The sequence below is a fragment of the Cervus elaphus genome, chromosome 14 (genome assembly GCF_910594005.1).
Source record: "Cervus elaphus chromosome 14, mCerEla1.1, whole genome shotgun sequence".
NCBI classification, from domain to species: Eukaryota; Metazoa; Chordata; class Mammalia; order Artiodactyla; family Cervidae; genus Cervus; species Cervus elaphus.
Window position 1 is genome coordinate 35,586,737 of NC_057828.1, and position 16,358 is coordinate 35,603,094.

The following is a 16,358-nucleotide window of genomic DNA, read 5'->3' on the forward strand; positions in this document are numbered from 1 at the left end:
ACAGACAAGCACTCCTGAGAACCACAACCTAGCAGAGCAGAAACTTCTGGAGGAGCCAGTGGTAGGGTAGAAAAATATAAAAATAATTGATGAAATGCTGGAAGCTTAGTATAGACCAGTTTGAGTTAAAAACCCCAGAGGAACCCAGTCTCTGGAGGGGAAGGTGTCTCCCACACTTTTATGAGCTTTATCTCCAGGACACGAGCAGATTCTAATAGCAAAGACTAGAGGAAACCCCACTCCTGTTTCCTCCAGTAGGAGAGGAAAAGTAACCCAAAAGCATTCTGTTCTTTTTAACCAGGACTGCCTCAAGAGAAACTATTTTACCAGAGCCTGAGAAACTGGTTTTTGTTTTTTTCCCCCAGAACCTAAGTGACCTGGGGGAAGAGAGGGGAAACCCAACTCCAACTTCCTAGCCTTCTCATCCCACTTAAGGGGAGAGGGAGACTGAGAAACATTTGTGAAGGATATAGCCAAGGGCACAGGGTCACTAAAAGACTGAGACATGATCATAGGATTACAAAATGCTCCCCCTACTCCCATACCCTACCACCACATCAAAAGTACTCTTGTATCATAACAAGGGAATACACTAAAATAACTGCACATCTCAGTATATACTTCAGAAATCTTGAGGGAAACCCAAAGACAACAGTGGAGACAAAACCAGAACACTAGAGGAAATTTTAGCCTCTGACACATATAGTAGCAGCAAATAATAAACACAGTCTAAGTTCTACAACAAACAAAAAACCTTACACTAAATGTATATTTCCCTCAGTTCCTTTTATTCAATCCACCATGTCCAGAATTCAACAAAAAATTAGAAGGCATACTAAAAGACTTAAAATACAGTTTCAGGAGACTAAGTAAACACAGAACCAGACTTAGATATAGCAAAGATGTTGGAATTATCAGATGGAGAGTTTAAAATAATTATGATTAGCATGCTAAAGGGTCAAATGGGGAAAAGTGGTCCACATGCAAGAACAGATGGATAATATAAACAGAAATGGAAACTAAGAAAAAAAGCAAAATGCTGGAAATCAAAAACACTGCAGAGGAAATGAAGATTGCTTTTGAAGGGGTCATTAGTAGACTGGACACATACAAAGAATTAGTAAGCTTGAATAAGTGTTAACAGAAACTTCTCTAACTGAAATGCAAAGAAGAAAAAGAATGATACTGACAGAACAGAATACCCAAGAATTGTGGAACAATAATAAAGGTGAAGAAAGAGAGAAGGGAGGAGAAGAAATATTTAAATGAATAATGATTGAGAATTGCCCCAAATTGATTATAAGCACCAAACCGCAGATCCAAGAAGCTCAGAGACTGGGCAAGATAAAACTGAAAAATCAACACCAAGGTATATCATATTGAAACTGCAGAAAATCAAAGACAAAGAGAAAAAAGAAAAATTTTAAAGATGTCAAAGGGAAAAACCTTACCTATAGAGAAGCAATGATAAGAATTACATGAGGTACTCTTTAGAAATCATGCAGGCATGGACAAAGTATAATGGAATATTTAAAGTTTTGAATGAAAAGAGCCCCAACAAGCTAGAACTCTGTAGTCAGTGATACCAACCTTCAAAAGTTAGGGAAAAATAAAGACTTTTTCAGGTAACCAAAATTAGAATATCTGTCTCTGGTAGACCTGCCTTGCAAGAAATGTTAAAAGGAAGTTCTTCAAGAAGTAGGAAATTTATTTAGGTTATAAACTCAGATCTACATAAAGAAAGAAAAAGCAGTCCAAGAAGGCATATAGAGATAAATATAATCTTTTATTTTTCTTAATGTTAGCTGGTATAACAGATAACAATTTGTTCAGTATCATATTAGCAATAGTGTATATAGATTCAACCGGTATATCCTAAAGGAAATCAGTCCTGAATATTCATTGGAAGGACTGATGCTGAAGCTGAAACTCCAATACTTTGGCCACCTGATGCGAAGAGCTGACTCATTGGAAAAGACCCTGATGCTGGGAAAGATTGAAGGCAGGAGGAGAAGGGGATGACAGAGGATGAGATGGTTGGATGGCATCACCAACTCAATGGACATGAGTTTGAGTAAACTCCAGGAGTTGGTGATGGACAGGGAGGCCTGGCGTGCTGCAGTCCATGGGGTCGCAAAGAGTCGGACATGACTGAGTGACTGAACTGAACTGATATAGTGATAATAGCTTGTGGGTAACTGAAATGAATGACAGAAATGCATAAGGGTCAGGAGGAAGGAACTGGGACCACTCTGTTAAAAGGAATTTTCCCAACCCCTGAAGTGTTTATTGAAAATACACTTAGATTAGTGGTAAAGGTAACTGCAAACTCAAGGACAACCACTTATTAAGTTTTTTTTTTAAAAAAAGAATTTCAATTGATATGCTAAGAGAGGAGAAAATCACAATCATATAACATGCTAACTCAAAACCAGAGATGGTACCAAAAAAAAACCAGAAAGAACAAAGGCAATGAATAGAAAACAGTAAAAAATATGGCAGGTATTATAGATAGCCAACTGTATCAATAATCACTTTAAACATCCATGCTCTGACTATATCAATTAAAAGACAGATTGCCAGAGTAAATAAAAGACAAGACCCAAGTACACACTGTCTACAAGAAGCCTTCTTTAAATCTAAAGACACAGATACTTTAAAAGTAAAGTAATGGAGAAAGATATGCCATGCTAACATAAATCAAAAGAAAGCTAGAGAAAAAGCAATACCTGAGCATTTGCATATTTTTTCCTCCAGAACTCCAGGTATGTTTCTAATGAGCAATCATGTTAAAAACAACTGGACTATATGATGATCTTTTACTTTTATCTAGTTTCACTTTTTCTATTTCATATTCAGTGCTCATTTCATTTAGTATATGTTCTCCAGTTTCTTCATCTTTTTTTTATGTTCTTTCTCAGCCCTTATCAAGTGTAGCAGAAAAGTTTCTGTATACATATATATAAATATGTGTAATACATACATTTTAGAAAGCTTATGAATTTATGCATAACTAAAAAATTATGACAGTTTTATTCTACTTGTTTGATTTAATATGAATAGAATGCTAGATTTCTAATTAAACAAATAGATATGCAATAAGCAACAAAGGTTTACTGTATAGCATAGGGAACTATAGTCAATATCTTGTAATAATCTATGATGGAAAATAATTTCAAAAATAATATATGTGTATTTGTATAACTGAATTACCTTGCAATGCACCTGAAGCACTATGTCAACCGTACGTCAATAAAATATAGATATTTTTAAAAAGAAAAACATAAGAACAATAAAAAAATAAAGCTAGAGTAGCTATATTAATTTCAGACTTCATAGTAAGGAAAAAAATATCAGGGATAATAAAGAGGCATGACATATTGATAAAAAGTTCAATTTTCCAAGAAGACATAATAATCCTAACGTATATGTGCCTAACAACAGAGCATCAAAATACATGAAGTAAAAACTGATAGAACTGCAAGGACAAATAGATGTATTTACTATTTCAGTTAGAGATTGCAACATTCCTCTATCAGTCATTGACTGATCTGGCAGACTGGCAAAATATCAGTATGCACATAGTTGAACTGAATACCACTATTAATCACTTGGGTCTAAATGACATTTATATACTACTTCATCCAACAACAACAAAATATATACTCTTCTCAAGCTAACACATAACATTCACCAAAACATACCATATTCTATGGTCTAAAACCATACATTAATAAATAAAAAAGAATGGAAATCACAAAAAGTATGTTCAGACCACAATGGAATTAAACTAGAAATAAATAACAGAAAGATAGCTGGAACACGCCCAAAATATGTGGTGATTAAATAATACTCTTCTAAATATTTACAGGTCAAGGATAAGCTTCAAGAAAAAAATTTAAATTATTTTGAATTAAACCAAAATGAAAATACCACTTATCAAAATTTGTGAGATGCAACTAAATCAGGGGAAACATTAAAAAGAATAAAGATTTCAAAAGAATAATTTCAGGAAACTAAAACAAACAACAACAAAAGAAATTAAATCAATAGTAAGTAGAAGAAAAGACAATAAAAATTAGGGCAGAAACAAATGAAATTAAAAACAGAAAATCAAGAGAAAAAAGCAGCAAAACCAAAAGACTGGTCTTCGAAATGATGAGTGAAATTAGAGTCTAGCCAGGTTTATCAAGATAAAAAGAGAGTAAACACAGATTACCAGTCTCAGAAATGATACCACTACAGATTCTATGGAGCTTTCCAGGTGGCGCTAGTGGTAAGAACCCGCCTGCCAATGTAGGAGACATAAGAGATGCAGGCTTGATCCCTAGGTCAGGAAGGTCCTCTGGAGAAGGGCATGGCAACCCACTCCAGTATTCTTACCTGCAGAATCATGGACAGAGGAGTTCATAGGGTTGTGCAGAGTCAGACATGACTGAAGCAGCTTAGCACACATGCACAGATTCTATGAACAGTAAAAGGATAATAAAGGAATACTATGAGCAACTCTAAGTCCATAATTTGATCACGCTAGAGGAAATGAACCAGTCCCTTGAAAGACACAATCTACCAAAACCCCTAAAGGGAAAGGCAGTTAATCTGAATAGGCCTAGTGAAGTCACTTAGTCATGTCCAACTCTGCGACCCCATCGACTGTTGCCTGCCAGGCTCCTCTGTCCATGGGATTTTCCAGGTAAGAATACTAGAGTGGGTTGCCATTTCCTTCTCCAGGGGATCTTCCCAACCCAGAGATTGAACCCAGGTCTTCAGCATTGCAGGCAGACTCTTTACTATTTGAGTAGTAAAGAGTACTACTACCCTGAATAGGCCTACTTGTATTAAAGAAATTGAATAAATAATTGATCCTCTTTCAAAACAGGAAGTACCAGTCCTAATATTGGTTCACTGGTGAATTTTGATAAACATTTTAAAAAGAAATTAGATCAATTCTCTAAAATATCTTTTATAAAATACCAGAGAGAATACTTCCTAGCTCATTCTATGAAGTCCGCATTATCCTAACCAAACTAGGTGAAGAGACTACAGGGCTGAAAAGTGGCAGATCAATATATCCCATGAATATAGATGCAAAAATCCTCATCAAACATTAGTCAATCAAATCCCACAATGTATAAAAATAATTATACAACAGGACCAAATGGAATTTAATCTACCTATACAAGTCTGGCTCAATATTTCAAAATCAAAATAATTCAACATGCTAGAAAAAAAATCAAATGATCGTATCAATAGATGTAAAAAAAGCAAGTGACAAAATCCAAGAGCCATTCAAGGTAAAAACCTCAATAAACTAGGAATAAAGAAAAAACATCTTCAGTTTAGTAAAAAAAATCTACAAATAACCTATAGCTAACATTGTACTTCACTGTGAGACAATAGGTAGCTTCCCACTAAGATTAAGACAAGGAGGTCACCTCTTATCACTTCTATTCAACATCATATTAAAAGTCCTAACTAAAACAATAAGGCAAGAAACAGAAATAAAAGCTATAAAAGAAGAAATTCTTTAAAAGATAGCTGTATTTGTCACAGATGACATGACTGTCTATGAAGAAAATCTCAAAGAATAAAAAAAAAACCTGCTAAAATAAATCATTAAGCAAGGTTGCACATTACAAGGTTAATATACAAAAGTCAATTGTTTCCCTATATATTAGTGATAAGTAATCGGTATTTGAAATTAAGAACACAGCGCCATTTACATTAACACCAATAAAATTAAATACTCAGGTATAAATCGCATAAAATATGTATCAGATCTGTAAGAACAAAATTGCAAAACTCTGATGAAGACATCAAGGAATATCTAGATAAGTGGAGAGATATTCCATGTACATGGATAGGAGGATTCAATATTGTCAAAATATCAGTTCCTCCTAACTTGAGAGATTCAATACAATCTCAGTCAAAATTCCAGCATGTTACTTTGTAAATATTTACAAATTACTTTGGAGCTTACATAAAGAGGCAAAAGACCCAAAATCATCAATATGATATTGAAGGAAAAGACAAAAATTGGAAGATTGACAATGGAAGATGTCAAGACCTACTATAAAGCTCTAATAATCAAGACAGTGTGATATTTGTGACAGAACTGACCAATATATCAATGAAACAGAATAGTGAGCCCAGAAACAGACAGACACAAATAACAGTCAACGGATCTTTAACAATGGATAGAGAACAAACATGTGGATACCAAGGATGGAAGGGGGAGGGGGATAAATTGAGAGATTGGGATTGACAAATACACACTACTAATACTATGCATAAAAGAGACAACTAAAGGGAATCTACTGTATAGGTCAGGGAACTCTGATCAGTGCTTTGTGGTGACCTAAATGGAAAGGAAATAAGAGGGTATATATATATATATATATATCTGATTCACTTTGCTGTAGAGTAGAAACTAACACAACATTTTAAAGGAGCTATACTACAATAAAATTAATTAAAAAATGGAATAAGAGTAACTCAATGTTGATAGTCTTTTCAACAAATGATGTTGAACAAATGGATATCAATATGCAAAAAAAATTTTTAAACGTCTAGATACAGATCTTATACCTTCACAAATATTAACTAAAAATGGGGCACAGATCTAAATGCAAAACACAAAACTATTGAAAAGCTAGGAAAAAAAAAAAAAAGAAAAGCTCGAAAAAGAATTAGAGAAAATATTGGTGAGCTTGGGTTGGGTAATATTTTTAGATTTAATGCCAAAAGCACAGTCCATGGAAGAAAAAAACTGATAAGTTGGACTTGATTAAAATTAGAAGCTTCTGCTCTCTGATGCTGTTAAGGCAAACCAAAATTAAGAAAAAAGAACTGCAAAAGACATATGTGATAAATGACTGGTATCCAAAATATATAAAGAAATTTTGAAGTTCAACAATAAGAAAATGCACAACCCAGTTAAAAAATGGGCAAGAGACCTGAACAGACACCTCATCAAAGAGAGTATATAAATGGAAAATAAGCATATGAAAAAATACTCAACATTGTATGTCATCAGGGAATTGAAATTAAAACAAGATAGCATCACATATTTCTAATACACTAGAATTCAAAACACTGACAATACCAAATCCTGGCAAGGACTGTTCCACGTCATGAGCTTTCATTCATTGCTGGAGGGAAAGTAAAATGGCACAGCCATTCTGGAAGACAGTGTGGCAGTTTCTTATGAAAATAAACATACTCTTATATGTGATCCAGCAATTTTGCTTCGTGGTATTTACCCAAATGAGTTAAAAAAACAAACAATAGATTTATTTGTAGTTGCCACAACTTGGAGGCAAGTGGGATTTCCTTCACTTGGTGAGTAGTTAAAAAAAAAAAATCCTATATCCAGACAATGGAATATTACTCAGTGATAGAAAGAAATAAGCTATTGAGCCATGAAAAAACATTAAGGAAGCTTAAATGTATATTGTTAAGGCAATAAAGCCAATCTGAAAAGGCTTCAAACTGTATGACTCCAACTATACGACATTCTGGAAAAGGCAAAACTATGGAGGCAATAAAAAGATCAGTGGTTGCCAGGGGTTTAGCAGATAGGAAAGGAGGGATAAATAAGCAGAGCACAGATGATTTTTAAAGCAGTGAAACTATTCTCTATGATATTGTAATGGTAGATATATACCATTACATATTTTTAAAAAGTTATAGAATGTAAAACACAGAGTCAATGCTAATGTAAACTGAGGAATTTACTAAATAATAATGTAACAGTATTAGCTTATCAACTGTAACAAACATACTACACTGATGCATGATGTAAACAGCAGGGGAAACTGCTGGGGAGCTATAAAGTACATGGAAATACAGGATAATTCTATGTATTTTCCATCCACTTTTTCTGTAAACTTAAAGCTGACAAAATCTATTAATTAAACAAACAAATAAGGTTTCTAAACCCTTAAACATTACTTTCAATATCCTACTTCCTTGTTAACATGTGTCAAATGTATACTCTGTCTGACTTTCAAGGATTTTGTAATCTTCTATTTAACCAATTCGGCATTATTTTAATAATTTCTAAGTGATATCTTCCATTGAAGGAATGTAGACTAGATGCCTCATGACCCCCATAAATAAATCATATACATCCTGAATATTTTTTTCACTGCTGCTGTTTTTCCTTTAAAATTCTTTCATCTCCCTTCTGCTGATCTAATGATCCTACACCTTAAGATTTTTCTCTCCCATAAAAACATCCTCAAAGACAGTGAGCTTTTTAGTAACCTTCTTCTCTTATTATGACTATAGTTTATACCACAAAATAAAGGACCACACTGCATCTTTACTATCGTGTTGCTGTGATTCTCATAGGTAATAGTGCTGTCAACTAGATGGTGAGTTTATTACAATTTTTATTACAGAGTGGAAGAATCTGCCATCTCAAAATATGCCCCTCTGGAAGAATTATCTTGAGCTAAGGGCCCATGAAAAACAAAAGGCACAAGTCTGCTCTGACTTCCCCTTTTCTTCCAGAAAGCAGGACTAAAACTCCCATGTGAACGATGCCCTCCCTACACCAGGAAGAAAGAACAGTCTCATCACCAGAGACAGGGAGTAGAGACAGAGAAATCTGTACAGACAGACCCTGTTAAAAGAACTCATCTTCTTTAGCCTCCCCACATATTTTCAGTACATTTTCACAGCTGCCTCTCTTTGTTCAACCAAGTACAAAAGCACTTAGGTTTCACCACTTCTTCAGGTCTTCATTTCTTTATGAAGGCTCCAATGTCACATAAATCTTACATTAAATAAATGTGTATCCTTTTATCCTGTTAATCTATCTTATGTTGGTTTAATTCAAAGGCCCAACCAAAGACACCAAAAGGGCAGAGGTAATGTTTTATCTCCCCTACAAAATCTTTCAAGTTTTACCCACAGCATTTTAGCAATTAATAGAAGCTTATAATGGAATGAGTCCTAGGATACTATTTCAGCTTTTTTAGTAATCCAAGAATACCTGTATAATAATGAGTGCATCCTCCAAGAACAAGGAGAAGTGACATTCTAAGATCAGGAAACACCCTTGAAAAGCTGACGATGAAATGTTTAAAGGTTTCTTAAGCTACATATCAGACTTACACTTTGGAAGAGGAACCATATGTTGAAAATATAACACATGATACAAAAGATATCACTAAGTTCTATAAAAATATCACATAATCTGATGTATTAATATTAAAAAAAAGAAGACACTAATATACTTGGGAAGGCATTAAAAACATTATTAAGCCTCATACAGTCATGCAATACATAACATCTAGTGTTATAAGCCATAAGGGACAAAGTTTGGTTTCTTGATTCTCAGTATCAGTACCCCCATGAGCTATCTTCATTCAAAGTTACAGTAAGAACCTTTATACTGACAAGGGGTAGATACAGTCTACCAGCTTAGGATCCCTATTTGCTGCACAACAATTTCAACAGGTTGGCAAGAGTGGGAAAATGATTGGTATTACTATTCCAAAGCATTTGCCATAAGCTGGGCTGAAGCAGGGTGGAAAGGAAAAACTCTGAGACATAAGAGAACACTATCAAAATATTATAGACTACTATATAATTATAAACTACTGGGAAATAAAGTACTCAGAAATGGCATGGTCAGGAGTACCATTCCCAAGCTTGAGAAGCTCCGATTACACATCAGTCTTTTCAATCACAGAAAGATGGCAACGATCAAGGTGTTGCTATAAACATGAAGACTAATTAATAGCAAATTTTCACACAAGATATTATTATTAATAACAAATTTAACATAGTCTGGCTTAAATTTTTAATGGGATACTCACCTTGCAGAACTTGACTTCCGCCTCTAAATGATAAATGTACTGAGACTGGTCATTGATGATAGGAACAAGATTGTGGACAGTAGGCATATTGGTTTCCTCACATTCTGATGACCTCTAAGGCAAAAATGAAAACAAATGAAGCATGTTCGGATTTAGCAAAGAATCAGTTAATACCATCTCCATACTCAATTTAGCACTTATGTCATATAAACATAGAATAAACAGACTAAATCACAGTGCGGCTAGCAGTATTATTTCATCTTATAAATTCTATAAATAGATAAGATTCAGGAATATGAAAACTATTTTTTAAAGAGGGAAAAGGAAAATGGTTGTAAAAAGCACACAGCAAATGGAAAAATGCTCGAGTAGTATAATTTGGCTCGGGATGAACCACCCATTTGAGCCATCTGGAAATGTGACGTGCTATTCAGTAATTCTCAGATAAAGGGACAGCTTTTTAAGAAATCACCATAGAAGAGGGCTGCTAGCTAAAACTGCAGAACAGCTGCCTGAAGAAGGGATTCTTTAGACAAGTGTCTGATGCCAAATGTGTGTCACTGAGGTAAAATTTTATCTACAAAGAAGTACATAAGCAAAACCTGGTTTTTTATTTTTGACCCTAATACTTGAGGCAATTGGAGACTATGCTGTTCTGGAGCCTCCAGGACTAGAGTGCTAAAGCAGATATACATGAAAGTGAGACATTGCATTGAGGACTTTAGAAAAAAAATGTTAATTCTCTTTACTTTTGCAGCAGTCCTGTAATCGATTTTTAATATCCATCTTACCTTGTCCTAAAATGACTGTAAAATGGTTTATAAATCATATATCATCCACTCCAGTATTCTTGCCTGGAGAATCCAATGGACAGAAGAGCCTGGTGGGCCACAGTCCATGGGGTCGCAAACAGTCAGACACGACTGAGGGACTAACACTACTACCATGATATTACTTAAAGAAAAGAGGAAGTTAGGAAAAGGGAAAGTGAAGCTCTACCAGTTAGATGAATCCAGAGGAAAGTTTGAGGTGAGACACACAATCATTTTGTTTTTCAACACAGCAGAAATTCCTATAAATGATGAAGTACCAGCTCTCATGGCAGAATAATTAAGTACAGCTTTGCTTCTGGCCACATTTAATAAATTTAAAACCAAAAGACATGTTAATTAAATGAATTATCTGTGGTAAGTAGAAAGCAACTAATTATAATAATTAATATTAATAGAAAGGGATTCAGTGTATAGGCAAATATAAATTATTACTATGTGTATACATAGGGCAAAATCAATGGGAAAATTAAAAACAAGCTAGTATCATGTGGAAAATGTTCATATAAAATCACTTGTATGTTTATCACAGTTTGAATGTCCGTATTTTAAAATAACAAGTAATAATGTTTAGACATATTTTCTACCTCAGCACTGCCTCATTTCACTCTTAATACAGCCACATATTTCTCATACGTCATTTTGGCTATGAAACTGCATTCTAAGGGGTACAGTCTTCAAAAGCTACTTATTATTATAGCTTGTAATCATCATATGTAGGTTGTATACATTTAGAGTCTAAGTTCCATTCTTTCACATAGAGCCAATATAAATAGACCTGTGTATTGGCATATACTGTATATATTGAACTGATCATCTTGATGAGTCTTCTTGCTTATCTAAAGTCAATCAGTTTTGCAATATCACTGCTCAGTAATATCTTAAAAATACTAAGAAGCATGTCTGAGCATTCAACAGATACAGAAACTTAATCTATTAGACTTAAAAGTACTCTATCCGTATGTGCTTAGGAGCATTCTAGAAACTAGGTGTAAACAGTAATAAGTTCACTGAATAATGAAATATTTTATCAAAATTATAGTTTATATCTATAAATATTGAATAGGAACATGTAGTCCATTTCTCTAAAGTGGGAATTAAGCATGAAAGTCTGTGTCAGGCTGGAATGAAGTGTTAATATGGGGGTACTCTTTAGGACATTTCAGCTGTGAGTAAAGGTAACTGACATGTCTTCAAGTTTTCAGCATGTAGCCTGGGTATCCAACAGTCACAGACATTGAAAATGCAAGGTGGTTATTGTTGCCATGACATTTTATATTTGTGCCATATTTCATAGGTTTCCAAAGAATTTTAAATATGTGATCTTACCTCATTACTATAAAAACCCTGTGAGAGAGTACATGATAGACCCTAGATCACCCTAAAGCATAGACTATTATTTTGACCATTTAAACCTGGCCAAATCCTTACTTCACAGTACCCCTTCTCTACAGAACGCTTCCCTCCCACCCACCTTCTCCTGACACATACCCTTCCCTCACAGTACTCTCCCCCACTTCCACCCTTCCTTCACACCTATCTCAGGCTTTACAGCACACTGCTTCAGTCAGAAATAATATGCTCCATTAAAGCAAGAGCAGTAGAAAACAGCTGCAGAAGAAATAGAGTACAGTTTCTCATATCACACAATTTTATAACTATATATTTTTTAATGTAGAAAAAGATTACATGCTTCAAATTTAACATTTAACATAAACAAAGGACAGCCAGAATTAGAAAGTAAATTCTAAAAGTAATAAAAATACAGATATGCCCCTCTATAAAAGCAATGGTTAGGGACTTCGTGGTCCAGTGGTTAAGAATCCGCCTTTCTTTCTTTTTTTAACTATTTATTTTTAAAATGTATTTATTTTAATTGAAGGATAATTACTTTACAATACTGTGTTGGCTTTTGCCATACATCAACATGAATCAGCCATAGGTATACATATGTTCCCCGAATCCTGAAACCCCCTTCCACCTCCCTGACCAACCCCACTCCCCCAGGTCGTCACAGAACACCGGCCCTGGGGGTTCCGCTTCATGCATCCAACTCGCACTGGTCATCCATTCTACATATGGCATACGATAATGTACACGTTTCAATGCTATTCTCTCAAATCATCCCACCTTCTTCTTCTCTCACTGAGCCCAGAAATCTGTTTTTTACATCTGTGTCTCCTTTGCTGCCCTGTATGTAGGATCGTTGGTACCATTCTTCTAGAAGAATCTGCCTTTCAATACAAGGGATGCTGGTTCGATCCCTGGAAGGGGAACTAAGATCCCCAATGGCCCTGGGCAGCTAAGCCCACATGCCACAAGCACTGAGCCCTCACCTGCCACAACTAGAAAGAAGCCTGCATACCGAATGAAAGATCCTGCTTACTACAACAAAGACTTTGCATGCCACAGCTAAGACCTGAAGCAGCCAAAAATAAATGAGTAATAATAATAATAAATACTAAAAAAAAAGCAATGGTTACTCTTTCCCATATATTGTTCCTTTAAAAAAAATATTTGCTAACAGTTTCAAAGTAAATTCTCCAAACTATTTCTTCACTCACATTTTTCAAGTGAATAATAAATTAAAAAATCAGAATCCCCTCTGCCATGGAAGTCTCTTCTTCGGCCAAAATAATTTTCAGAGGGAAGATCATTTCTTTTAACACTTTCCACTATTAGCACGTCCAGCTCAGAATCTGTTTAACACATGTACTACTAAAATGATACACAAAATTAAAACATAGTTAGAAAAATAATGCTTTTGTTAGGCTGTAAATGGTGATACTTACCAAAGAGGATGTTTCTTGTCTTCTTAGAGATACCTCACTTTCCTTGGTTGCTTGTTGGCGCAACAAAGCTTTGAGTTGATTAACTATGGAGCAAAAGCAATAGGTTTATTCATCTTATTTTAAATCCATAGTTTATCATCACCCATCTATCCTTCCATCAATCTAACAAATATTTGTGTATTATGCATCACAAAATGTGCTATTGACAGACACAAAAACAAACATAAGAAAATCTCTCTCATTTAAGAGGTAAGAATCCACTGAGCAAGAGGTATATAACTAACAGATATAAACTTATATCTGATATATCTAACTAACTAACAAGATTATAAGCTCTAAATCTACCTATAAGAAGCTCTAGGTCTGCCTATAATGCTGTAAGAAGAAGAAGCACGTAACTGTGCCTGTTTTCACAGAGAAGAGAGTGTGAAGGATGTACAGGAGATCACCATGCAGAAAAGGGTGAGAAAAAGCCAGTTTGAACACATGGCTCATGCAAAGCAGAGAAGCACGGCCATAGGGTGGCATGAATAGAACATGGCTTGCAAGATGAATAGTTGAAAGGAAGATAGAAAAATGAGGCTGGAGAGGCAGCTTGGAATTACCTTAAGAAAACACTGCTTTGACATCCTATAGGCATAGGGAAGTCAAAGGGGAAAAAAAAAAGCAACGGAACTAGATTAGCTGCTTTGTGTTTCTTGACTAAAATCCTAGCAGTGAGGACAGGCTGGCGTCATTACTATATGGAGTTTAAAGAATTCACTGTGTGTCATTCAGGTTAGGACTGACATTCACACTCACCGGCATGGCTGTGTTGTAGTTCACGCCAGGCATTTCCAGCATCCTCGTTTCCTACACTGGTATTAAAAGAAGGATCCAGCATATCTTCTCCAACGGTGACATCACCTTCTTTCAGGGCACATTTCAACTGGTGAATGCTTCTATTTGCACGTTCTGCAATAGCATGATGAAAATCAGAGCCAGTGAAATCTGGGTGATCAAATGAACATGGACTTGAGAAGACAATTTCTAAAGGAAAAGCAATCATTTCTGATACTTTGTGGGAGGAAAAAAAAGCATAGCTTTGCTTCTAGCTTACTGAGGAACATGCCAGAGGAAATGTGAGATTAAGTTCATGGGGCAGAGGTTAGACTTAATGATCTCTAAGCTCCCGGACACCACTGTGATTGGTATTCACTGTATATAGCTCTACTGCCACGGACGACTGAATGGGAGAGCTTTTCCCCTCTTCACTCTCCCAAACAATAATCTCACAGGGGAGGCACTATCCTGACTCCTCAGTGCCTAAGACTCCCCTACACCTTTTGGCACGGTGTGGATAGGCAAGACTGGCAAGAGGGATCCCACCACCTCAAGTTCCTACCCAAAGAATCCTCCTTGTCCCTGGGGGCCACATGGCCCTCTAGCATCAAGACAGCTGACCACCTGGCCTAGTTCTGATCAAGATTTGAATAGCTGATGCGCTTAGAGCGGTATAGTTGTACTTATATACTGTACTTAGTATAGTTGTACTTATATACTGCTGGCTGACTACATCTCATGTAGAAATTCTCAGTTACTATGCCTGATTACTCTTAGAATTGAAGTTTAAACTTATTACCACATACTTAACATAAATAGTCTAAAATTAAGTATTTTAAGGTATATTACTCTAATAGTTCATCTCTAAAAACAGCCCCCAAAGAACTCACCCTTACATCCTTGTGCTCTCCCAACTTGAAACTTAGTGGACCTGTAACCTACACTCAAAAAGAGAATGCACTGGAATGCACATGACGCCTGACCCGTCACATCTTTAAAATGTTCGGAAGCTTCTGCTTCTACCCTCTTGGAATGTTGGTTTTTGTCAGCCCCAAGCCACTAAGTAGGAAGTCTGGCTACCCTGCTAGAGAGACTCTGAAGAGGCCATGTGGAAAGGAGAGGCTCTGAGATCACCACAAGGAGAAAGAAGAAGCCCAACCCCACTAACAGTCTGGCAGTCTCCTGGTGACTCCAGAACCAGAGGTCATCTACCCACGATGCATGAGAGAGACTCGAAAACTGCCCAGTTGCGGTCTGGTAAAACCACAGATCTGTGAGAGGCACTAAAAATGCTTTTGGTTGTTGGTTTCTGCCATCAAGCTTTAGAGTGAGTTGTGTGTGGGGGGTGTGCGTGTGTGTGTGTGTGTGTGTGTGTGTGTGCGCGCGCGCGCTTAATTACTCAGTCTTGTCCAACTCTTTGCGATCCCATGGACTGTAGCCTGCCAGGCTGCTCTGTCCATGGGAATTCTCTGGGCAAGAATACCGGAGTGGGTTGTGCTTGTTAAGCAACAAAAGGTAACTGAAATAATTATTCAGTGAAATACTCACCCAAAAAACCTTTAGCAAAGGATCCAAGTCCTACATTAATAACAGAACTACATACTAATATAGTAATGATACTGGGCATGTGTGCTCAGTCGCTACAGTCGTGTCTTTTTCGTGACCCTATGGACCATAGCTCTCCAGGGTCCTCTGTCCATGGGATTCTCCAGGCAAGAATACCGGAGTGGGTTGCCATGCCCTCCTCCAGGGGATCTTCCCTACCCAAGATCAAACTTGCATCTACTGCATTGCAGGCAGATTCTTTACATCTGAGCCACTGGGGACGCCCCAGTAATGATACTATATTATATGTTAATACTATAACATACTAATGACACTAGACATGACATTACTAATAACTCTATCCTGTTTTATGGATTTTTTTACATGTATGACAACTGGAGAATCAGAAAATTGATGGGTAATTTCATTAGTTAAAGACCAGATACTTTTTCAGGTTTAAACTTGTTACTTCTGCTAATCTCTTATAATTAGTTCTCCAGTTCCAATCTAGAAACATTAACTGTAACAAAAAATGTTCC

At 36.0% G+C, this 16,358-nt stretch overlaps 1 protein-coding gene across 11 annotated transcripts in view; it reads right to left on the minus strand.

The window, feature by feature from the left end:
* The window catches only part of SDCCAG8 (SHH signaling and ciliogenesis regulator SDCCAG8), a 247,055-nt gene that overhangs the window by 220,845 nt on the left and 9,852 nt on the right, over window positions 1-16,358 (minus strand). For 10 of the 11 annotated variants that reach the window (XR_006344971.1, XM_043924028.1, XM_043924026.1 and 7 more), the window contains exons 2-4: window positions 14,254-14,406; window positions 13,453-13,535; window positions 9,831-9,944 (exon numbers count right to left, since the gene is read on the minus strand). Coding sequence is in view for 10 of the 11 variants with exons in the window: in XM_043924028.1 (XP_043779963.1) it covers window positions 9,831-9,944; window positions 13,453-13,535; window positions 14,254-14,406 (350 nt within the window). In the remaining variant the exon portion in view is untranslated. Of the gene's footprint in view, window positions 1-9,830; window positions 9,945-13,452; window positions 13,536-14,253; window positions 14,443-15,164; window positions 15,172-16,358 lie in introns of those variants that run through there. The other variant, XM_043924025.1, reaches the window with a different exon arrangement.